The sequence below is a fragment of the Amblyomma maculatum genome, chromosome 9, assembly GCF_055883805.1.
Source record: "Amblyomma maculatum isolate TAMU_Amacu chromosome 9, ASM5588380v1, whole genome shotgun sequence".
Lineage (NCBI taxonomy): Eukaryota > Metazoa > Arthropoda > Arachnida > Ixodida > Ixodidae > Amblyomma > Amblyomma maculatum.
Window position 1 is genome coordinate 25,723,132 of NC_139352.1, and position 23,285 is coordinate 25,746,416.

The window sequence follows — 23,285 nt, forward strand, 5'->3', positions numbered from 1 at the left end:
ATGACGTCGACGTCGCACGCTCCTGCTGCTCGAAAACGGCGCGATTTCGCGGAACTTGACGCATCGGAGAGCTCGTCTTTGGATGCGAACAGCAGCAGTGATGACTCGGAAGAAGAATTCAACTATTCAGACTTTAGCAATGGCAGCGAAACTACGTCAAACCGACCCGGAACGTCGACAGCCAGGCCTCGATAAATTTCGTGTTCACTCCCCAAACAATTCCGCTTTTGCTGCGCGCTGATCGGAAGAGACAACTGTTATGAAGGTCACAACTGTTTTCTGTAGGGTGACAACGTCTTTTGGGTAGTATTACTTTCCGCCGGCAGAGCAGGGAGTCATGTTTTTCGCTAGAGGACAGCCAGGGGTCAGCCTCGGCGTAGTCGACCTCGACTACTGTTTTCTTTCCAAACTCAGCGAATACTGTACACAGAAAGCTAGAATTTGCTGAAATGTTGCATTGGTCCCCGTTGCAAAAAATGTATATTTTGAATTTATTTGTTTTATTTGTATCAAGAAACTTTTATGCTTGTGTGCTTTTGTTTGTTTTTAGTACAATTTTTTTGCTTATAGTTCTTTTTTTATCACCATTTGTTTAATAAATATGTTAATTGTCATTAGTACCATTGTGAAGAAGAATTCCTTTTCTATAATTCTAATACTAAACACTCATGTACCAAGCAAGTTTTGCTAAAGAAAAAAATATTGATGACACCGCCCAAAAACCACTCTGCGGACAGCAAAGTGCTAAAGGGTGCAAAAAATATCTGGTGAAAACATTTGGTACATGCGGAGCAGTTAGTTAATTAAAGACCTGCCATCTACCTCAGGGTACCCCTCTTCACGCTGAACTCCTCGCGATTTGGGGAGCCTTGTCAGGAGTGCCTTGCACCGGAACTGGGTCACTACGTATTCTTACTGATTCCTTTGAAGCTTACAAGGAAATCGCTACTCCGGGTTCACAAGATGCAACAGCTACGGCTATACAGCGCCTCCTTAAACGCCACCAACTCGCGACCAGAACTGTCGCTATTCACTGGACCCCAGGTCACTCGGCCGAATCAGGGGGCAATGCGGCGGCACACGCCGCGGCTGCCTTGGCAGGTGGGATGTCCACATTTACTTCCCCACCCCCCTTGCTTCATCCTTATTCGACCTTGGGCGGGCAACTCACCCCTTCTCTTGCCCTTATGCACTATACTCGGACCAGTCTTCGTAGCCTCAGTCAGCATCGCATGCAGGTGGCCACATCAGACCCACCTTTTACGAGAAGAACCCACCTCACCCGAAGTCAAGGTCTTTTTGAATAAGCTCATCGCCCATGCGGCTTACACGCCACGTATTATGGCCCGCTGGCGTCAGTATAAGGAGAAAATGATTACGTGCCCCCACTGTACGACTCTAACCTGCGGCGGCATATCTCATTTACTTTGGGAATGCCCTGCTTTTTCTACTGGACGCCCCGAGATCGAACCCTACCGCCTGAACTACCGTTCCCTTCTAGAAACTGATGCAAACACACAGATGATATTTGCCAAGTATGGCTCGCTTAGTGGCCTGGTTAGAGCAATGTGATTCGAGTGACGACCTAAACAATGAAGATTATGTCTACTCCCCTTTATCCCCATCCATGGCCATGAGCCTTCCCATTCAATAAAGGACATTCAATCAATCAATTAAGTCAATCAGACGTCTAAGTCGCTAAGAGGGTAATGTCGATGTCCAAGAGGAGTCACGTGGTACCGAACTTCCATGAGGCGTTACGCCATAGTGTGACGTCACAAACCGGAAGCCTCTTCTTCCATGTCTCTTTCTTCCACAGACAATGCTTACGCATTCCCCAATTCGTGGAGGATGAAGAGGAGGAGGAGAAACAGCTCTATCTAACGCACTATTAGGCGTCAAAAACCTCCCACTAAGACCAACCGGCCTTTCAGCTGGTCTGAGGCTAACCAAGCCCGCTACGTTAGGGGAGGAGGGTGTGGAAAGTGAGGGGACTGAATTGCAACAGGGCAGGAAAACATGCAGTGTTCTATGTTTGCACTGTGTTCAGGACAATTCGGGCATGCGGGAGGAAGTCTGATGCGGTATAGAAATGATCGGGCACGAGTAAGGAGTGTCTGATAAATCCCTCACTACCACGTAAATACGTATTCTTCGACACATACACCCAATGCAGGTGCCGCAGTACTCTCGAACGTTTTTGTAGCGAAGCTGCACTTCTCGTATGCAGAGCTGAAGGTCAATGACGCTTAGCAATAACCTCTACGGAGCGGATCAGCTGTCCACGGAGAACGTCTGACAAACCGCGTCTTTCGTTCCTATAAATAATTTCGTTAGAGGTCATTTCCAAGCCTGATTTGACCTTCAGCTTCTCGCTTCGAAATTATCTATAACGAAATGGTTTATAGGAAGGAAAAGCGCCTTATCTGTCACACTTTTTCCGCGATTTATTTAACTGATTTATTTTTTTTTTATTACGTCTTTATTTCTGCTTACGGTAGGCGTTTACCTTGCGGCAGAACAAAGTTGCTTCATGGATGTAGGGGTGTGGGAGCGGTTAAGGGTGGGAGACTGATTTATTTATTTATAGGAAGGGAAAGACGCGGTAACTGTCTCACTTGTTTTCTGTGGACACCGCAGCCGCGCCGTAAGGGAAGGGAGGAAGGTGGGAATTAAAGTGTAAAGAGAGAAAGAGGAGCCGTAGTGGAGGGCTACGGGGTAATTTCGACCACCTGGGGATCTTTAACGTGCGCTGACATCGCACAGCACACGGACGCCTCTTCGTTTCGCCTCCATCACTTTTTCCGTGAACACCTCGCCACTCCATAAGGGAAGGGAGGAAGGTGGAAGTCAAACTAGAAAGAGAGGAGGTACCTTTGTAGAGGAATGTGAATTAATTTCGACCACCTGACTGACCTCCTGGCTGATATCGCAGAGCACACGGACGCTTCTCCGTTTCGATTCATTGAAACAAAGACGAGTGGTCAGGTTCGAGCCCGGTTACCCCTATTCAGTAGTCCGGCGTCTTAAACACTGGGCCACCATGGCGGGGCATGTGGCATACTCTGCCATACCTTTGTGGCAAAGCTCCTATTCTCGCATGTAGAGCTAAATGTAAAATCATATTTGGAAATGACCTCTAACCACAGGCGCGCCTCTGTCACAGCTTTGCGCTTCACTGTCACCGCCGCCGCAGTGCCGACCGTCGTTCCAACCGCTCGCGCTCGCCATTTGTGTCGCGTGGGGGATCCAGTGGTTCGTCAGGTACCTCGTGCTCACCATCGAAAGGGTGAGGAGGATAATAGTATCCAAGCAGATGTGCGCCCAGCGCAGAGGCTAGGTTCCGCACTGCGCATGCGCGCGCCGCTGCGGATAGCAGATTGAGTGTTGTTGTTGTTGTGGCTGTAGAAAGAAAGAAAAGAAAATGCGCGGGCCTGCTACTGGCTCTATAACTGAGCCACCTCCGCTGCCTCGTGCGGACAGAAGAGAAAATAGACAAGAAAGAAAAAAAAGAGGGAGAGAAAGACGCGCGCCGCAACAACAGCCGTCGTCCAACAACACCGAAGCGGTGGCGGGTGCAATGAAGGCCTACAACTGAGAAAAAATTCAGTGGCAGGCTAGCCCCCGCCGCAAGTAGCGTTGACCCAGCCCCATCGGGGCCAGGAGCAGATCTGCCGGCGTCGCAATCGCAGGGCATGAAAGTGGGTTCTACATGGAATGCAGATGAATTTCGATGCGTTCAACGGAACACTGGTTATGTTCTATGCAACGCTCAGTCGCCCACGGCCAAAGCTTTCACTTCAATTCGATTCACCAGCGCTTGATTCTTTTTATTTTCCTAAACGCAAGCGCAAACAACAAAAACTTCACAACTTTCTATTTTCGTGCATTTTTCTTAAACATGTGGTGTACCTGAGATTAATAGTTTAAGGCAACTGAAGCAGTACTGCTTTATCGTAAGCGGAGGTTTTATTCTCTATTTTAAGCCAAAAATAATTGAAAATAACCCAGAAGCATTGTGGTGCCAACTATGTGCGCTCGCTACGAAGGCTTGTAATAGCAGAATGAGGTAGGATGGCTCCGTTGCGCAATGCGTTACTGCCTGATAATGTGGCCTCTGCGGGGATTTCAGCTTTTTAGCCTCGTCAACGTGTGCACTGAACGATAGACTGCGCTGGCCCTGCTGTGCGTGTGTTTCTGTGCGGGACTGCGTTTCTGCAGTCGCCTGATGTACGCAGCGCTACAGAGACTGCGTCCTCTATTGTGGAAGTATCTCTCTGGTCAACTGGACAGAGATGGAGAGGCGCGGTTTCTGCAGCGCTGGCACACCCGTTTCTTCGTCGTTCGGGACGGCAGGTTTGTTATGCCAGCTTTGCCAAACGAACCACCCCCCCCCCCCCCCCTCCATTGCTTTCCCCTCTCTGGGAAATCATGTTTTTCATTATGTATATGTGCCATAGAGTGTTTTGTATACTTCTTTGGTCTGTGATTCATCATCATCATCATCATCAGCCTGATTATACCCACTGCAGGGCGAAGGCCTCTCCCATATTTCTCCACTCTGTGATTAATGTGCGTTTTTATATGTATGTACGTACCCAATAAATCCTCTATATGCAAGAATCTCCCGATGGGGCTGGGACAGGTAATTGAAAATAACCCAGAAGCACTGTAGTGCCAACTATGTGCGCTCGCTACGAAGGCTTGTAATAGCAGAGCGAGGTAGGATGGCTCCGTTGCGCAATGTGTTATTGCCTGTGAGTGTGCTGCAAGACTCCCCTGATATGGCTGGGACAGGTAGGTCACCGCCGCTTGCGGCGGGGGCTTGCCTGCCACCGAATTTTTATTTGTTGTAGGCCGTCATTGCACCCACCACCACTTCGGTGGTGGACGACGGCTGTTGTTTCGGCGCGCGTCTTTCTCTTATTTTTTTTTTTTGTATACATGTGCAATACATATTGTGCATGCCATCGGTGTATTTGTTACTATTTTATTTGGGCAATTTTAAGGCGAAAGCCTTTAATGTCTCATCGTTGTCGACAGAAAGTAGTCAGCAGAGGTCTCACGCTTTCGAGATCGAGAGTTAAAAAATTGGTTGTGGCTTAGCTGAGGTTAAGCCTGGATATACGTAGCGAAAAGCGAGGTGAAATCAAACGTTCCGCCACATCGTTTAACACTGGTAAACCGAGAGGCATGGGTGGATAGCGATACCCATTGGTAACACTATAGAGAGGAATTTTCTGTTTCACTAAAGATTCCTTGCACATCGCGCAGAACCAGCCACGCTTCCACTCAACTCGACAGATGCCAAACTCAACGTCTCGCGCATACTGTCACTTACCGGAGTCAAGTCCCCCAAGTGCCATAGTCTCTCACACGCATCACAAACATGGCCAAGCGGATTGTTCACAAAGTCCGACGTAAACACAGTCGACGCATTCGCACTTTCACTCAGTCTTAACACGTGCCTGATGTAGCGGTTAGTCTTGGAATCTTCTTCCAAGTTTCCCTCCTTCTGATGCTCCTCCTCCTCCTCACTTTGTTAACTACCACTGGCCACAGCGGTGGCCATAGCGCATCGCTCGGCTTCTTGACGTCTTTTCGAGAGGTGTTCCTCGCGTTGTGCCGGCGTTTCAGATGCATGTTCCGTCTTGGCATATCTTTCTTCCGTTCGGCGGCCAGCTACTAGGACCTCTGGATTGGAAGAACGCAATTTCTCCGCTTTTCTGCGTCGTTTAGCAGCAGCCGCACTCTCCTTGGCTCCCATTTCGAACGCGCCCGCTAGTTGATATTGCGACTAACGAAAGAAGGAAAAGAAAATGCACGGGCCTGCTACTGGCTCTGTAGCTGAACCACCTCCACTGCCTAATAATAATAATAATAATAATAATAATAATAATAATAATAATAATTGGTTCATAGGAAGGGAAAGGCGCAGTATCTGTCACACTTGTTTCTGTGGACACTTGAACCGCGCCTAAGGGAAGGAAGGAATGTGGGAGTGCAAGTGGAAAGAGAGAAAGAGGAGCCGTAGTGGAGGGCTACGGAGTAATCAACCACCCAGGGGTGTCTTTAACGTGCCCTGACATCGCTCAGCACACGGACGACTCCGTTTCTCCTCCACTGCCTCGTGCGGACAGAAAAGAAAGTAGAGAAGAAAGAAAATTTAGAGCGAGAGAAAGACACGCGTCGCAACTAAAGCCCCGTCCGCAACCGAAACGGTAGCGGGTTCAATAACGGCCTACAACAGATATGGAGGCATTAGCTGGTAAGACGCCGACACAGACTACTGAGCCCAAGGACGCAGGATCGAACCCCGCCCTCGGCGGCCGCTTTTCGATGGAAGCGACAAGCTAGGCGTCCGTGTGCTGTGCGATGTCACTGCAGGTTAAAGAACCCCAGGTGGTCAAAATTTCCGGAGTCCTCCACTACGGCGTCTCTCATAGCCTGAGTCGCTTTGAGTTTGAGTTTGAGTTTGAGTTTTGAGTTTATTTTGATTTAGACAAAACTGTCTGGGTGAAGAGGGCTAAAGGTGACACGCGTGGTCACCTGACTGGGCCCTAGACACCCTGCATTCATGCAGATAGAGTTTGGAACACAGCAAGAACACAGCAAGTTTGGAGCATAGCAAGAACACGGCAAACGATTTCATGTTGCAATATATACATAGGAAAAAAAAACACCTTTGTTACAAAACAAACAATACCCACAGATAGGTTTGCTTGACAAAAAAAACACCTTTGTTTCAAAAAAATAATACAAACAGATACGTTAATTTGACAGAGCGAAAAGAAAGACATTCCAGAAGAACTTGATCTTCCAAACAGTGTATAATATGCGAACATTGCATTGCTTACACACACCAGCTGGTTTAAACTTATTCACGTGGCATTCACTGAAGAAAATGACTAAAGAAGAAAATCTTTGCCTGTTTCCGGAAGGCAGGCAGAGAGGAACAGGTTTTCATGATACCAGTCAGGTCAGGATAGAGGTTCAGGAGGTTAGGAATTTGCCAACTGAATAATTGTCTACCATAATTCGTCCGGCAGTTGTTCTTGATAAAAATGGTTTTCCTAAATTCGTAATGTGGCTCATGTTTTGTATATTTGAATATGAATAGTGCTGGATTGCTTTTAAAATCTGAAAAGGCAACCTCTGAAAATCGCAGCTTAAATAATGATTCAATGTCCAGAATTCAATTTGGCCTAAAATGTAATGATGTCGAGTCACGTCGTGATAGATTTTCAATAAAGCGGACACCTTCCTTCTGTAATAAATAGAGGCTTTCCATATTTGTCCTCTAAGTGCTGCCCCATACAAGCAGGCAGTAATGTAGCCGCGAGTGAACAGTGCTGAAATAGAGCTGATGCCGGAGATAACGAGGCAACAGTAAACGGAACCGATTGAGCATACCAATGCATTGTGCAACACTGCGTTTAATGAAGCGAACATGACAAGACCAACTCAGGTTTTCCTGAAACTGAACGCCTAAAAATTTGATTTCTGAAACCCGTTCTAGTGGTCGCGACTGAAATATCACTTCATTACTAATATGAACAGCCTTGTTAACTGGAGTAAACACAATGTACTTTGTTTTGTCAACATTTAATGCTAGCTCATTTGCAATAAGCCAATCAGATAAATTCTCAAGCCATAAATTTACATGTGGAATTAAGGAGTCTAAGTTTTCTGCTGAAAAAAATACACTTGTATCGTCGGCGTAGAGGATGATAGGAGGAGTTTCTGGTAGAGATACAATGTCGTTAATGTACAGAAGAAACAAGGTAGGTCCTAAAATTGACCCTTGGGGAACCCCAAATTTAATCAACTCAGACTCGGAGGTGAAACCATTGACAACAACATACTGAGAGCGGCATGAAAGGTAATTCTGCAATAGTTTAAGTGGAACCCCTCGCATTAAATAAAATGGCAGTTTGTTAAGTAGTATATCATGTTTAATTGAATCGAATGCTTTACTAAAATCTAGAAAAACACCTAATGTGTACAGATGATTTTCTATGTTTTTGATAAGCTTTTCCTTGATACTAAGCAAAGCAGATTCAGTCGATTTAGTTTTTTGAAATCCGTATTGGCTAGAAGAGATTAACTCATGTTTATTAAGGTAGTTAGTGATTCTAGTATTAATCACTTTCTCTACTAATTTGGAAAACAACGGGAGAACTGATATAGGTCGGTAATTGCTGATGATATTTGCAGCACCGCCTTTAAACAAAACAGTCACTCTTGCTATCTTCATTTTGTCGGGGAAAACACCTGTTGTCAAGATTAGATTTGTCAGATGACAAAGTAGATTAACTATTAAGTCAGCAATTGCTTTAATTGGTGCTACCTTAATGCCATCAAAACCACTGGAACAGCTGTTTTTGAGGCCAAGTATTATGTCATTACCCTCGGAAGGAGTTGTGGGATATAGGAAAAGGCTATGTTGTACATTAGATTCTAAGTATTGTCCAGTATTTCTGGACGTTGTTGCACGAAAGGCTCCAAGTGCAAAAAAGCGCCTGTTAAACTCATTAGCAAGATCTTTACCACTAAGATCAGTTCCTCCAAATGTCATTTGAGTTGGTACGTTCTCTTCCGGTTTCTGTAGAAGATCTTTTACTGTACGCCAGGTTTTTTGAGGGTCAAAATAAACATCCGAGAACTTCTGAGCGTAATAGTTAATTCTAGACTTTTTTATATCAGCACCTAACTTATTTCTAATTTTTCTATACTCTTTCAGGACTGACAAATCTTTCGATTTTATAAACTGGCTGAAAAGTCTATTTCGTGCATTGATTCGTCTAAGCAGGTCTCGCGTAATCCAAGGCTTCCTTCCTTTTCTGCATTTGGCTGTTGCTACAACTAGGAAAGCACATTCATACAACTTTATTATTTTATCCAAGAATCTGTCGTACAAAATATTAGGATCCTTCTCGCATAGTAATTCGCTCCAGTCTATAGAGGAAACGAGTTGACGAAAATGGTCAATTTTGATCTTGCTTATAATCCGGAAATTCTGTGGTCGATCGGTACGTTCGACGATCTGTTTATATGACCTTTGAATGAAGCAGAAAGTTGATAGGTGATCACTGACGTCACTCAGGAGAACTCCTGCTGTTGTACCGTGAATATCGATGTTTGTTATACAAAGATCAATAAGTGTTTCGCTGGAGTGTGTGATGCGGGTAGGTTTTGTGATTATGTTATAAAACCCATTGGCCGATACTATATCAACGAATTCATTCACAGAATGTGACTGTTCTAGCATGTTAATATTGAAATCACCCATTATTACCACAGGTTTACTTTGCAAGGCAAAATCATCTAATACAGCGTCGAAAAAATGAAAAAACTCTTGAAGGGACGAAGAAGGTGGCCGATAAATTACGCCAAAGATGAATGCACCTGTCTGAATAAAAAGTGACTCGTATGCGGAGCTCAAAACTGAAACTGTGCATTGCGGGAGCAGTTCATAAGGAATACTGTTTTTCATGTACAAGGCTACACCACCCCCTTTCTTGTTTTTCCTGAACAGTGCTTCACATCTGTAACCCGGAAAGCAGACAACATCGTTCAAATCAGTGTACCACGTTTCAGTGAAAGAAAGCACGTCAAAATCATGATCTAATGACGTTTGGGACGTTAAAACCAAAAAAACCCAAACCAAACAGCTGAAACTCCGCAGTCCGAGTTCACAGCACGTCCTGCGAGCGTGAAGCCCAGACTCTTCAACGCCTGGGCTCCACGCTCGTGATAAAAATGAACAATATTTTTTCTTTACTTATTACCGAGAGACCTACATAAAAATGCCCGTCAATAAAATCTCAAATTCGCTCTATTTATCCTGATTGTTAAGTAAAACAAGGTTAAAGCTATATACCTTCAATAAAAATTTGTATTTTCAGGTGCGTCCAGTAATTATGCATTCGCTTTACAATAGAAGCCCTGAAACCTATCGGTTTCTCTCCGGAATTTGGTATCTAAATGCATCGAACCAAAAGTAAAAATTAAACACCAATAAATAAACACCCACTTTCAACGAAAATTAAATAACAAGAACACATAACCCTACTCCTACCCTCAGTTGATTTAGGACGTCGATCAACATAAACCCTAAGTCATACGGAATTCTGGTGATCCTTTGTCGAGTTGCAACCTATTTGCCCCGCCGCAGTGATTCACTGATTTGGACACACGACTGCTCAGCCCAAGGGAGCAGCATCAAGATGGCGGACATCAGACAGAGAGTTCGACCCTCAACGCCGCAACACGGTCTCTAATGGGTAAGACCCCCCAGCCTTCGCAAACAGGCGAAGTCACGGACGTCAGGTGGTAGGACGGAAGATGTCAAGTCTTTCCACCACACCCGCCTGCTGCACTCCAAAGTGTGTGTTCAGAAAAGTTTATTTACATATGTACAATTCTTCGGCTACGCAACAAATGAACATTCCCACTCGATATTTTCACGATTATTAACACTGTTTATGTGAAATTGGACTAGAAAAGAAGTGCATGGGCACAGGAAAATGACATAACAAGACTATGATGCAGTTTTTGTGCAAACGGGCGACCTTAAGGGGATGCATGCTTCCTAATTTGGTGTAAACACCATGATCAAACGACTGTTCACAACAGAAAGAAAAGGGCTAGACCATTGTTTCAAAAACTCTCCTCTTCTCCCAAGACAAAGAGTTCTTCTGACGAGTAACTAATAAGCTCACGGCTTAGATGACCGAGTATTGACCCCATTGCACGACGCAGGAACCCACCAGACATAGCAGTACAACGACTGCGCCGTTAACTGAGCAAGCCTGTCACTATTAAGAGGAGTGCGAAACGCCGTTTCAAAATTGCCACCATGCGAAACAAGTGAAGCAATACCTGTCCGCGGAATCCCGCATTGGCACAGGAGTGCAAGCTGCCGGGTTAGTTGGTGTTGCATAACGTGAAGAATTCAGCGCAAAATAGAGACGAAAGAAAAAAAGTGAGGACACATAGGACGTTCACGAGCGTTGCTACCAACTGTTTATTCAAGATGCGCACAGGGCATATAATAGTGAATGGCGAATATGCGCTAAGAGAAACAAAAAAGGCACTGATGACATTCAATAGGTTATTGAGGGAAAAAAACGAAAGAACGAAACGCCGATGCCAAAGCGCATAAATTGAACATATTGATTTCAAAGTGACTCATTGTGCTTGTCTAAGTAGGAACCAATTCACGCCACCAAAGTAATGAAGCAGCGCTTCGCCGGAAGCAAGGCGTATTTCCTCACTAAGCGGGGCTTGCAAGAAGCAACAGACCTAATGAAAATTGTTGATCTTTGGAAAACCTACAAGCTTTCGACAAAGCATGCAGCTGACTCGCTGGGTAGAAAACACGTTCGGAGCAGCGCGGCGACGTCGGATGGCCAACGATGACGTGGCTGACCTCATGGCACGTGACGCGCAGGCCTGGTCGAGTAAGCCGTAAAGCCTGAACAACTCAGCACTGCGTTCGGGATAAAGTCTTCTCTCTATCTGTTTTTTATTAATGATTTCCTTCTTCTCATGGGAGAACGCTAGCTCTCTATTCGCATACGTGATCTTCTCCGAGTCCCAAAATTAAATCACTATATACAAGTCTACTAGTCTGCTTTCGTCCTTCAGTTTTACACGAAGGATGCGCTATCAGTAAAGCCTTTGTATGATTGTTTGTCTTTGGTGTTTATCATGTGTACTTTTATTTTGTTCTGACTTAAAATTCCAAATAAGCCAAGTTTTCGCTCCATCGAATGAAGCTCACTAGCAAATGCCGTTTGTCAGCCAACCTCCATCGCAGACAACTCTGTGTTTTTGTTCCAAGAGTTGTTCCTAGAAGGGATCGAAGCAAAGCAACAGTGCGTGTAGAAACAAAGCGAGGGGCTCTGCTCGAAGAAATAGAGTAGCAAAATATCAGAGCGACATAATTATAAGCACTGTGAAGCTCCAGTTGACGCAAAGGGCTGAAGCGACGCTGCGACACTCATAATTCACGCCGACTCGCCATAATACACGGCTCTTATCAGACTCCTGTTTTAACGATGCAAAGAGACTGATAGTCGTCCGTTGCAGGGGTATAATCTCTAAGTCGCTCATTACCGTCCATACAGAAACCGCTAAGGACAAAGAACTGGCGACGCGGTGATGAAATGCGCGTGCTACGAATAGGCGGCGCAACGACTGGTCGCTGAGGGACAGTCGGAGAGCGCTAATGCGCCTAGCAATTAGATTGGGACACGCCACCTGGTGCGGCACTTGCAAAAGAGACTGAATGAACTTTACGTCATTTATTGCTCTCACTTACTAACCATAAAAACCCCCATGCACGCGTACGCTTATCATACACTCTTATGGGACATATCAGCACACGTGGTGACAAGAAAGCACCCAATGCATTGGATGCAGAAAACGTAATTTTGGTTTGTGGAGATTACCGTCCCAAAGCGACTCAGGCTATGAGAGACGCCTGTGCGTGCGTGCGTGCGTGCGTGCGTGCGTGCGTGCGTGTGTGTGTGTGTGTGTGTGTGTGTGTGTGTGTGTGTGTGTGTGTGTGTGTGTGTGTGTGTGTGTGTGTGTGTGTGTGTGTGTGTGTGTGTGTGTGTGTGTGTGTGTGTGTGTGTGTGCGCGCGCGCGTGTGCGTGCGTGCGTGCGTGCGTGCGTGCGTGCGTGCGTGTGTGTGTGTGTGTGTGTGTGTGTGTGTGTGTGTGTGTGTGTGTGTGTGTGTGTGTGTGTGTGTGTGTGTGTGTGTGTGTGTGTGTGTGTGTGTGTGTGTGTGTGTGTGTGTGTGTGTGTGTGTGTGTGTGTGTGTGTGTGTGTGTGTGTGTGTGTGAGAGAGAGAGAGAGAGAGAGACTGGCAGAAAACATTTCACGCTCAAAGGTGTTCGTTTTCTGTAGTCCTAACCTTGGGCTCGGGTAACCCGCCGAGCGCTCTCTGTGGATGGCGCCCCAAGGTGGCGTCACGAGAAAACTCTGTTGCCCAAAATACCGGCATTTGAAATCGCTGCTAGGCGGTCACTTCTCGCATGTGCTCTCACACCTATAAGTAAAACATATTAGCTGACTTAAAAGGAGACCATCAATAACTGTGCGCGGTAACATTTCAAGGATCCGCGACTTCATTGATTAGATGCTTTCTGGGTCAGCGTTAAGAGCGTTGCCTAGACTTACGTTTCCCACACGTTCGCTATGAAAAATAACGTTCACACCTTGAATTTCAATTCAATTTAAACACGTTTATCATGTGGATGGCTCGAAGCTGCGGGGGTTTAGCAACGAAAGAGCCCTTGCCTGTAAAAGGTGCACTGCCTCATCATACAGCTTAATGAGGAGAAGCCAACTTATCGAAATTGCCTCTTGTTTCTGTTATGCGACGTCGGCCGAATAAATTGTCAGTGGCCGATATATTCTGTCCTGAATATTCTAGCACCAAAGAACCCGTGATTGTATCTTATTTTCAGCCGTGCGCCATTACAAATATTGCTGAAATTATCGCTTTGTAAACATTGCCTCCTACGTTTTTTCAAGTATTTTGCATTAATTCGATAACGAACGTCGTATTTATTGCTGAAAAATTCGGAGCTGAAAACGCAACATTGTGTTGTTACCATAAGCTCAAACTCATGATTTGGATGATGACGAAAAGATAAATATCGTGTCCGCAGCAACTGATTCTAATGGTGTATAGCCTCAGAAACCTGCGCGTAAAACTGTTTTAAAGTTATTGCACTTCGCGTGTGAGAATGATCGACAGTCATAATTCTTGAATTTCATTTTTATACTTTTCTAAGCCCATTAACACCTCCTTTTTTAGTGAAGTTAGCCTCTTTGTCATAATGAGCAGTAATTATTCGATAAGTTCCATTTCAACGCTTCCAGGCTCAGATAAAAGTTCGAAAGAAGGTCAAGCATAAATAATCCGATGTTTTTCAAGAGACTTTCAATGCTGACGATACGGCAACGGGGCTCAGAGGGAGACCCCCTCGGCCTTTTTCTTTTTTTTTTTTTTTCGTTTAAAGAAAGTTGTGCTTCATGAGTGGTCATTAAATTTAACTCAAATTCTCAAGGCGCAACTTACCCGCCCCGATACTTTGAGACTGGAAAGGTTCAGCTCAGGGTTCTTACTTGAGCATAGCTATCGTGTTCTCTTCCAGCTTGTCATCATGCTAAATACACGTATGCACGGTATACATGCCGGGATTAATTACGCTGAAAGTATCGGGACGTGGGATGTGAACGCGGAAGGTAAACGCCCGTATATTAGTTTTGTCATATTAGTCTGAAAATTAAAGCTGGGGCTCCATCCCAATCCATTGACGACAGGCTTGCACTTGAAAATAGGGCATTGCTGTCATTTGAGTACGTCCTCCTTGCGCTCAAAGAAGACGTCATACCTGACCTACACAACAGTGGACTCACTCAAAGATAGCGCAATCACTTTTTATTGTTATTCCACTTACCGCTCAAAAACTGACGGCCCAGTTTGTCAGTTTTTATTACTCTTGTTAGTACTTACTGTTGATTTTCGCGCTCACTCTAATAATTCAGTGGATGAGATACTTTTATTCTGTCGCAAGGGCAATTAAAGAGGCCTCGAGAAAAACTCAAGCACATTGTCAGAGGCAAGTAAGGGCGATAAACTACTCAAAGAAGCAGAAGCAAAAACAAAAACAACAAGCAGCAAAAAAAGCACGAACCACCTTGTAAAACGCTCAAGAACTTTTTTGTCACGTACTACGTCATTTTCTGTAGATTCATGCGGACCTTGGAGGTTCTACAAGAGATAAAGAACTATGCCTCATTAATGCGAATTAACACCCAACGTTCAAGGTACATTCAGGGAAGGGAAATCAATCTGCAGAGCACAGCGGTAACTAAAGGTCAAGTAAGGACAGCATCACGTTCATTAAACTTCAAATGACAACTGAGACGAGGGAGGTCATAAAGTTGAGTTTCGTATCTTTCGAACAATGCAAAATTTGCACTGAACCCGTAAATTTTGTCAGGGGATCGTTCTTTGCGCATTTCTCTTTGCGATGTCCTCTTTTGGCTTTTTTCTATACACAACTTTTAACAACTGGAACCTTAATTTCAGTATCAATGAGCTTTGTTCTCGTATCGTCCAAGCACGAGGAAAAAGCAGAAGGGGGGTAAACCTCGCGACTGATCGCCGCGAGACGAGAAGAAAGAGATAACGCCGCGAGCAGCACGCGCGATTGTTCTGTGCAGGCCACCGATCCGACAGCTACGCCGTGATCCGAACCCGTTCTTGCCGACATCTGTCCCGACAACGCGGATCATCTTCTGCTGCGCTACCCGGTCGAATCTCCTGCTTCCCTTCCCTGTCGTCCCGCAAGAGCCGGAAGTTGGAAGCTCGCGGAGGTCACCCTCGTCGGCAACGTTTGGCGGTGGAGCCTAGTCGCAACGGTATGTGTACTGTCATCAAGCACAGATGTTTGCTAGTCGGTCATGAGTTCTGGCTAGGCTATATGCAGCCTCAATTGAAGAAGCAGGGCACAGACAGTTACGCGACTTAGTTTCCATTTTTCTGCAAAGTCCAGAGACCACAGCGGGTCCCGAGGTCCAGAAGAGTACCGCTGGAGGACGCGCGACTGAACACAAGCGCCCTCAACGAGCTCCACGCTGGAAGACGCCGGCATCGCAGACGTGCAGGATGCGGGCCTCGGCCTGCTCTCCTGGTGCGCGGGCCACTTGAGCCCGTACGTCGCCACGCTGGTGGCGAGCCTGGCGTACGCCAGCCTGTACGTGCTCGTTCCGCACCTGGTCATCACGGTGGTGGCACCGCGTTGCTTCGCACCCGACTGCTACGACTTCCCCAACGAGCTCGCCATGGCCATGGACGCCACCGTCGATCCGTGCACCGACTTCTACCAGTTCACGTGTGGACGGTGGAGCAAGGTGGGGAGCCCTGGCACGCACGCCTCTGATGCACGCTTTGGCACTAACATCGCTGTTGTGTCAAGGGGCGTATTTGTGCTTGCATTTTTAATATTTGTAAAATGTGCATACCCGAATCTCTAAGAAAAATATTCGCGCCACGTCTTAACATCATAGTCGATGCTTTGTGGCCTATTGCCCACAAAAAGGAAAGAACAAAACAGGTTAATATTGCCATCATAAATCCATCCTGTCTCTTCGCTATATCCCTGAACAACACTGCCGGAGCGACTGCTGTACCGCGCATTCGCGAAGGCGTCCGCTTCTAGCTTGTATAGGTCCAGGATTCTGTTGACGTTTCATTTATTATTCACTGGAGCATTTATAAGCGCTGACAAATCAGGAAACACGGCGATTAAACTGCGCTATGTTAGTTTCTCATTACTTATGAAAGAGGCTTTGCTGATCCTGCCGAAGATTGGCTTTTCTTTTTTTTTAACCACGAGAAACCTTTTCTCACCTATACCTTTCTCAGGTGCACCCGGTGGATACCAACCAGTTCACCAGCCTGCAGCGCAAGATCTTCTTCAGCCTGTATACCGACATCCGGCGCCAGTCGTCGTCCGCGCCGCAAAGCCGCGCTGGAGAGAAGTCCGCGCAGGCGCTACGCATGTGCGAGGACATCTTCATCAACCGCGAGGAGAACCTCGAGGGCCTGCACGCGTTCCTCGGCGAACACCAGCTGGGATGGCCCGACGCAGCGCCCGACTCCCAGTTCGACGTCCTCGACGCGCTCATCGGCCTCGGGCTCGACGCCGACGTGCACCTCCTTTTCCAGGTGTCATTAGTTCACGCAATCTACGCAATGCGTTGAGCTACGAGGCAGCTACAGAACCCAAACGGCACCAGCCGTTCAACTGCTCAAAAACCGAAGGCCAAAAGCTGACAGGCTGTGTTGTTATGCAAATAATGTATTAACGGTCTGCTACAGCTTGATCAGGCTTCTTCCCGGGTTTTCGGATCAGGTTAGTTTCAATAACCTTGAGTAACCGGCCCTTGAGTATTGGTCCATCAACCTGGTTTTGCACTGTTTTCTAGCAATATTTACAATACGAATTTCTGTCACCTTATGAACACGCCAAAACTTGTACGCCGAGGCTATGTGGTTCGCGGTTAAAAAGCGCAGAACACTGACAACAGAAATCCAAGGGGAACAAAGGAGACAATTAAGCACTTCTCCCATGCCCCTTTCTACCTCTGTTTGCCTTTTCAGTATTTTAACACTTCATAAGCCTTTAGGATATATTTGTGCCTTTTTGATCGTTCTAATTGCGGCGTCTGAAATAAAACTAAAAGTCTGAGCAGCAATTTATATGATGTTCTGCGACTACGAACGTGCTTCCAGGTCAAGCTGGTGCCCAACTTCAAGCAGGACGATCGGCTCATTCTGTCCCTGAGCCAGAACCCGGGCATCATGCTCTGGTTCCAGCACCGGGCGCTGCACCTGGCAGGCGCAGCCTTGGGCAGAACGCTCCTGCATATTGCCAGCACACTGGGAAATCCGTCGCAGGACTACACGGCTCTGGTCGAAGACACTGTCCAGATGGACACGGACCTCATGTCCATGTACTTCGAGTTCAAAGAGAAGGACCTCATCGGCTACTCGCAGTTCCAGGTATAGGGTTTGAGATACGTGAAACTCCTCATTAGGACAGTTCTTGATGTGTCTGAAAACTTCGTGTACAGAAGGCAGCGAACAAAAACGCGCATAATCAGTACTGGTGTTGCGGTTCAATGACAAAAACATGCACTTTAACGTCTAATTGCTGCATGTTGGCTTTGAGAGACGCCGTAGTGGAGCGCTACGAAACAATTTCGACCTCCCGGGATACATTACCACGGATTGACATCGCACAACGTACGAGTCTCATTTGCATTTTGCTTTCTCTAAATGCGGCTGCCGCGGCGATGATTCCATCCTACACCCTTAAATTAAGCAGCCGGATGCCATAGCCAACAAGCCCCAGCGGGCTCCTAGTGTTAGAAAAAAAAAGAAACGGAAAAGGAAACACTCAACGCGCAAATAAAAACAAAGAAACATGGACGGCACGGTGTCAGCCACCGCGGCGCCGGCCCGCCGGAGGCGGATGGCCGCTGAAGGCGGAAGTTGGCGGGTTATATGCCGCGCGGTGCAATCCAACATGCACGCCACGTCCGCAGTCTGGACGCGCCGCTTGTGGTTCAAGGTGCACGCGGCCGCAGCCCAGACGGGAATTCGTGATGCAGAAAGAGACGATCGCTAACACTAGTGGAATGTGTACCCCAGATTGAGGCATTTTTATCAGTGTATTCTGCCAAAAGGAGCTTCCGCGAACGTTCTGAAAATTCAGTCAGAAAACAGCAGAGTCCGCAGTGCAGTTTGTGTGCCACGAATATGACTCGAGGAAGCTGTGAGAACTCATCATGGCCACTCAGCCATACCAAGCATGTAGCCAATAATTTTAAGTGGAGGATCAGACCATTGTATCCAGTGGGGAAAAGGGTGGAAGTGTCTTTCTAGCCTTACGTCAGCATATGACCCTACCTAATTGGAAGGTTGGGCCAGTTAATAAGGGACAATTTTTAAAGAAGCTCTGGCTCGACAAATCCAGGACAATAAAAGAAAGGATAAATGATAGGAAGAGAAGAGCGCTAGTCAGGTTCTCTTTTGTTCTTGTTTGTAGCGCTAAGCCTTCCTTTTTCGTCGTCACGGAACATAGATGTGACTCAGCTGGCACAATCCACACGACGTAAAACACCACCTGACTGCACACGCTGTCCTTGCAGGAGCTCGGTGACCTGAGTGCCGGTCGCATCTCCTCCGAGAAGTGGCTGGAGGCTATCAACCGGCACCTTCCGGAGGACGTGCAGATGAGCGCCACCAGCGAGCTGTACATCATCGGCACCGCCTACCTGGCCGTCGCGGGCCGCTTCTTGGGAAAGTACGGACGGGGACCCGACCGGCTGCGCCTGTTCCTCGGCTGGCACGTGGTGCGCGCGCTGCTTCCCCTCGCTTCGTACAGCCTCACCAAGGTGCTGATGGGCGAGACGAGTGAGTCCCAGATGGCCGTCACCTACCTGGAGTCGTGCATCGGCCGCGTCTCTGAGATGGCGCCGTTCGCGCTGGCGCACTTCTTCTTCGCCAAGTTCCTGCCCGCCGGCGCGCTCAAGACGGCCGACCACATGGTGAACGCGATCCGCGAGTCGTCGCTACGGGCCTTCCGCAACTTGTCGTGGATGGAAGACGCGACGCGGCGCGAGGCCGTCAACAAGCTCGCCTCGCTGCACGAGATTGTCGCCTTCCCCAAGGAGCTGTCTTCGGCCGAGGCCATCGACGCCCACTACTCCTACCTGCCCAAGTTCAGGCAAGTTTGACTCCATGCTACGCGCTCCGCACTGGTATTACACTCTTAGGTAATCAATTGTGAGATTCTGCATCAAAAGTTTGCTATTCACTATGGTCACCTAGCGCGGGTTACTAAAGGCTGACGGATAAAAACACCAGTTGTGAACGACAAACGTCACTATTCGTCGTGAGTAACGTCACAAGAGCTTTATTTCACTGCTTTATAGCTCTTTAATTTATCCGTCGAACCTTTTACCTATGCAGTTTTACTGCGTCAGTTTTGATTTCGTTCCCACGGTGTTACTAAGCAAAAATCATGGAGGCGTGAACCCGAGCACCGCCAGCGTAAAGCGCAACAGTAAACGCATCGCCTTTTTTTTTTTTTTTGCCTCATTACTTTTGACATTGGAGCCCTACCATAAAGCTTGGGTTGGTAGCAGTGTTGAACAGGAGAACATGAGCGACAATAAAATGGGTACAGTGGCCAGTGTAGCGAACTTTAAATGTATGTCAAGCTTGTTTACTTCACATAGTTGCCGCATTTGCAGGTTCAAAATTAGTGTGTAGAAATTTGGTTGCAAATTATGCAAAGTGCGCGAAAGCTGAACATGCGTGTGGGTACGCGATCAGGTGGACACGAGTGATAAAAACTATATCCGTGCCCGAACATGACTGTATTACGTTTTCACGAACAGGCAGCTTTTGTTCGTCGCGGTTGTGCTCTTTGCGGTTAAGGGTGGAGAAATGAAAGACAAGAATGGTGGGAAAAAACGCTGACTTTCAACCGATTGAAAGCGCCTCTTATTTATGCGCTGTCGAACTCCACATGGATTGGGTCCCACTGTAGGAGCCCGTTTCTGCGCACGTACCTGGAGTCCCTGCGCGCGGCCCTGGTGCCGTCCAAGCGATTGCTTCGCGGAGGTCGCGGAAACCGCTCCATCAACCGAGAGCTTTACATGCACGCGCAGCCCATACCGGTGAACGCGTTCTACATGTTCGTCTACCACGTGATGTTCATCATGCCCTCGATCCAGTTCCCGCCTTACTTCGCGCGCTCAATGCCGCCGGCGGCCCGGTTCGGAGGCCTTGGCCACGTGGTTGGCCACGAGATCACGCACGTCTTCGACCCCTTCATGGGAAACATGGACCAGACTGGGGTCAAGGTGGGGAGCCGCACTTAATCATCTAATGAGCAAGGCTCTTCAGCTCTTTCTCTCTCTCTCGCTCTCTCTGTCTTCCTCAACCTCTATATGTGCTTTTGAAACAGGTGAACTGGTTCTCGGAAGCCTCTCGGGTACGCTTCATCAGCCGCCTCGAGTGCCTGGTACGCCAGTACAGCGAAGCGTCGAGGCGCTACCGTGAGCCCACCTCACTCACGCTGTCGGAGGACTTCGCCGACAATAGCGGCTTCGAGCACACGTTCGGCGCCTACCGGCGGGTCGTGGCCCGCGGGCGCGACGCCTCCGGTGTGCGGGGCTTCGCCAACGACCAGCTCTTCTTTCTCGCCTCGTGCCACAAGTGGTGCTCGGCCAAGGTGGAACTCAGCTCGGTCTACTACTCGCCCAAGAGCCTGCGCTGCAACGTGCCCCTGATGAACAGCGCAGAGTTCGCGGCCGCTTACGGCTGCCGCGCTGGGGCACCTATGAACCCCACAAAGAAGTGCACCTTCAAGTGAACTGCGTGCGCATCGGCGTGTGTAACGGAGTACGCAACGTATCTAGTACTATAGAAAGCGAGCAATTTTTATGGTTTTTAGAGACAAAAATATCTGTTAAGCATCCTTTTCAGCATCTCTCTACTGACGATTAATTATTAACTCCAGGACAATGCGCTCCGAACGAAAAGATCAAAGCAGTATAGTAATTGTTCTGCGGTTATGCATGGCGTGAAACGTAGCCATGACTTCACTGTCCAGCCTTGGCCAAAAACCACAACGCCTTATCTGATGATACGACTGATGATCAGATTTTTCTTGTTCATGGCTACTGAGCTTTTGTTACTGTGATGCTGTAAGTTAATGCTTTTTTGTTTACACTTAGTCTTCAAAATAAAACCATCACTGATTCTTAGCCTATATATTTCGCTCTCTATGCGTGCTTTGAAAGTCTCGAAAGTATGATAAAGGTACGCAACATCAGGGGATTATCTTTGGGTGACTATAGCACAGAACCGAACCAGCTACAAATACAAACGATCCAAGTTAAACCCAAGAAAAGGTCAAAAATCCAATATGTTCAACGTGCCTCTTTAAAATCGAATGTGTATATAACAGGCGCGTGGCACTCTCGCTCTGCTATACTCTCACCGCCAGGAAGAAACCGAAACTGCGCGGTCAGTAAATAAACCCCGAAGGAATGCTTTTAGCGTGAAACAAGTAGGAATCGGACAAATACAGAATAGAAGACACGAAAAAGCGCTACTCAACTCTCGTGTCTTGTTCTGTCCTCGTCCGTTTCCTACTTTTCGCGATAAAAGCATTCAGTTTCAATGATAAACCAACTCGCCTAGCAGAACGTTTTATTCAAGCCCCGAAGGAATCCGAAGCCCATGCGTTCGTTGCAGCAGAACCACTTCTGCGCTAGATTGTTCTAGTAGTCGCTGTATGAACCTCAGGCCAACCCGATTCGACAGGACTGACAGTGTACTATATTCGGTACGCTTACAAACTTAGCACATCTCATCATATTCTTTAACTTGTCAGATGGAAGGATGCACTAGGTGTGATCATCCTGTGAATGTACAGGCCTGAGGCAGTCCAGAAAGATGTGCCCCTTTGTCTCCCGAGCTAAACACATAGGTCAATCTGTCCCGATGCCACAGAGGCGAAGGTACGCAGCTCTTTTGGCAAGATTCCTCTTGCGAACCTCCATATCCGGGAAGAGCAAGGTGAGCCATCAGGGTGCATTTCACTGTGATGATCTGCCTGAAATCAGTGCACTCGTGTGGTTCCTTGCATGCATAACAAAACCCATTGCAGGCCTATCAGTTGGTGACTTTACTCCAGAAATGCAGCCACCCTGTCATGTCTGCCTGTGCTTTCGTCCGAAAATCACATGTTCATGAGAATGAAGGTGGTTCCTCAAGGTACTTTGCTTTACAAAGCACTTGCCACAAAGCTGGCACTGAAAGGGCAGCTCCCTGGGGAGTGTCATCTGGTGGTCCTTGAAGTGGCTGCGGAGAGTTGAGATACCCGCACTGCCCACACACACACAGAGATACTCCCCTGTCTGTCATTTTCCTCTATGTGGTGAATCACGCCTGTCATAACTAGTATATCAGTTGGTGATTAATCTTCCCCAGAAATGTGCCCGCCGTATCATGTCTGCCTGCGCTTTCGTCTGAAAAAAGTCACGTGTGCATATGAGAACGAAGGTGCTTTGCAAAGCCACACACTTTCCACAAGGCCAGCATTGAAATGGTCACTCCCCAGCGTGTCCTCTGGTGGTCCTTGAACTGACTGATACAACTGTCCACAGTCACTTCAAGGACCACCAGAGGACACACTGGGGAGTGACCATTTCAATGCTGTTTTTGTGTAAAGTGTGTGATACCCACTCGGCACACACAAACCAATACCCCTTATTGTCATTTTTCTCGATGTGGTGAATCACATCTGCCATGACTAGTATCAGTTGGTAATTTATCTTCCCCACGTCACGTCATGTCAGGGCACTGAAAGGATCGCTCCCCAGTATGTCCTCTGGTGGTCCTTGAAGTGACTGTGGACAGTTGTGTGATACCCACATTAAACATACACAAACCAATTCATTTTTGTCGTTTTTATCGATGTGGTGAATCATGCCAGCCGTGGCTAGTATCAATTGGTGATCGACCCTCAAAATGCACCTGCCATGTCATATCTGCCTGCGCTTTCGTCCAAAAAAAGTTGCATGTGCATGAGAACGAAGGTGCGTCGCCAAGGTGCTTTGCTTTGCAAAGCACTTGCCACAAAGCCGGCATTGAAAGGGCCGCTCCCCAGTGT

At 47.3% G+C, this 23,285-nt stretch overlaps 1 protein-coding gene across 1 annotated transcript; it reads left to right on the forward strand.

Moving 5' to 3' along the window:
- The first annotated feature begins 11,356 nt into the window (after window positions 1–11,356).
- On the forward strand, window positions 11,357–20,978 carry LOC146178602 (neprilysin-1-like). Its single transcript, XM_084580006.1, has 7 exons — window positions 11,357–11,465; window positions 15,686–15,939; window positions 16,454–16,756; window positions 17,324–17,593; window positions 18,745–19,322; window positions 20,151–20,466; window positions 20,571–20,978. The coding sequence occupies exons 1-7, from the start codon at window positions 11,357–11,359 to the stop codon at window positions 20,976–20,978; spliced, it is 2,238 nt and encodes a 745-aa protein (XP_084436132.1).
- Window positions 20,979–23,285: the final 2,307 nt, after the last annotated feature.

Excerpts from the sequence above, each read along its gene's own strand:
- LOC146178602 (XM_084580006.1), top strand. The coding sequence starts at position 11,357 with ATGCAGCTGACTCGCTGGGTAGAAAACACGTTCGGAGCAGCGCGGCGA. Across the intron at positions 11,466-15,685 it reads TGACGCGCAGGCCTGGTCGA|ACGTGCAGGATGCGGGCCTC; the intron begins GTAAGCCGTAAA and ends CCGGCATCGCAG. Across the intron at positions 15,940-16,453 it reads CGTGTGGACGGTGGAGCAAG|GTGCACCCGGTGGATACCAA; the intron begins GTGGGGAGCCCT and ends TACCTTTCTCAG.